Source organism: Trichosurus vulpecula, chromosome 6, assembly GCF_011100635.1.
Source record: "Trichosurus vulpecula isolate mTriVul1 chromosome 6, mTriVul1.pri, whole genome shotgun sequence".
In the NCBI taxonomy this organism is placed as follows: Eukaryota; Metazoa; Chordata; class Mammalia; order Diprotodontia; family Phalangeridae; genus Trichosurus; species Trichosurus vulpecula.
In genome coordinates, this window is record NC_050578.1 from 121772929 (window position 1) to 121774689 (window position 1761).

General features: G+C 34.9%; 1 protein-coding gene across 1 annotated transcript; it reads left to right on the forward strand.

The window, feature by feature from the left end:
* Positions 1-224: 224 nt before the first annotated feature.
* On the forward strand, positions 225-509 carry LOC118853771 (ubiquitin-conjugating enzyme E2 D3-like). The gene has a single exon (XM_036763971.1). The coding sequence runs from the start codon at positions 225-227 to the stop codon at positions 507-509; it is 285 nt and encodes a 94-aa protein (XP_036619866.1).
* The last annotated feature ends 1252 nt before the right edge of the window (positions 510-1761 follow it).

Below are 1761 nucleotides of genomic sequence, written 5' to 3' on the forward strand. Positions count from 1 at the left end.
TTCTCCTCTCCCTGTTGGCAAGAAATCACTATGGCCTACCTCCCTCCACCTTTTCCTTCCTTCCCTGTCCCTCTCCTTCATCCCCATCATTGCCCCAGGGTCCCCTTCTCCAGGGTCCCCTGCCACCTGTCTCATACAGTGGCTCTGAAGAGAATCCCCAAGGAGTTGAATGACCTGGCATGTGATGCCCAGCTCAGTGTTCAGCAGGTCCTGTTGGAGATGACATGTTCCATTGGCAAGCTACAATAATGAGGCCAAATGGTAGTCCCTATCAGGGTGGAGTACTTTTCCTAAAAATTCATTTTCCAACAGATTATCCCTTCAAACCACCTAAAGTTGCATTTACAACAAGACTTTGCCATCCAAATATTAACAGTAATGGCAGTGTTTGTGTTGATATTCTACAGTCACAGTGGGTCGCCAGCACTATTTCAAAAGTACTCTTGTCCATCTGTTATGTGTTGTGTTATCCCAAACCATATGATCCTTTAGTGCCTGAGATTTCATGAATCTACAAAACAGATGGAGGAAAGTACAACAGAATAGGTCGGGAATGGACTGAGAAGTATGCAAAGCAATTAAAGAAATTATTGAATAACCTCTCCAAATAAAGATAGGGGAAACTCTGAAAAAAAATGAAAAGGGTAAATTCACCAGGAATGAAGAGGAATTTACAAGAATAATTAGGAACTATTTTATTTAATTTTATGCCAATAAATCTGACAATCTGAGGGAAATGGATGAATATTTAAAATATAAATTGCCCAGATTAACAGAAGAAATAAAATATTTAAATAAGCCCATTTTAGAAAGATTGAAGAAGCCATCAATGAAGTCCTTAAGACAAAAAAAATTCTCCCGGGCCAGATTGATTTAGAAGTGAATTCTATGGAGCATTTAAATAACAATTAATTCCAATACTACATAAATTACTTGGGAAAATAGGCAAAGAAAGAATTACAACAAATTATGTTTATGATACAATATGGTGCCAATACCTAAACCAAGAAGAGCCAAAACAGAGAAAGAAAATCATGGAAATTTCCCTAATGCATATTGATGCAGAAACTTTAAACAACAAAAAAATTACCAAAAATATTATAGCAACTTATGAGGGTAATGCACTATGAACCTGTAGGGTTTATATTGGCAATGCAGGGCTGGTTCAGTATTGGGGAAAATATTAGCATAGTTGACCATATCTATAACAAAACTCAGAGAAATCATATGATTATCTCAATAGATGCAGAAAAAGCTTTTGACAAGATACACACCCATTCCTACTAAAAACACTAGAAAGCATAGGAATAAACAGAGTCTGCCTTAAAATGATAAGTAGCATCTATCTAAAGCCATCAGCAAACATTATATGTAATGGGAATCAGCTAGAAACATTTCTGATAAGATTAGGGGTGAAACAAAGATTTCCATTATCCAATGTTATCCAATATTGTACTAGAAATGTTAGCTTTAGCAACAAGAGAAGAAAAAGAAATTGAAGGAATTAGAATAAGCAATGAGGAAATAAAGGTATAACTCTTTGCAGATGATATGATGATTTAATTAGAGAATCCTAGAAAATCAACTAAAAACAACTTAAAATAATTGAAAACTTTGGCAAAGTGGCACGATATAAAAGAAATCCACATAAATCATTAGCATTTCTACATATTACCAATAAAACCAAGCAGCAAGAGATACAAAGAGAAATTCCATTTAAAGTAATTGTAGATGATATAAAATATTTGGAAGTCTACTTGC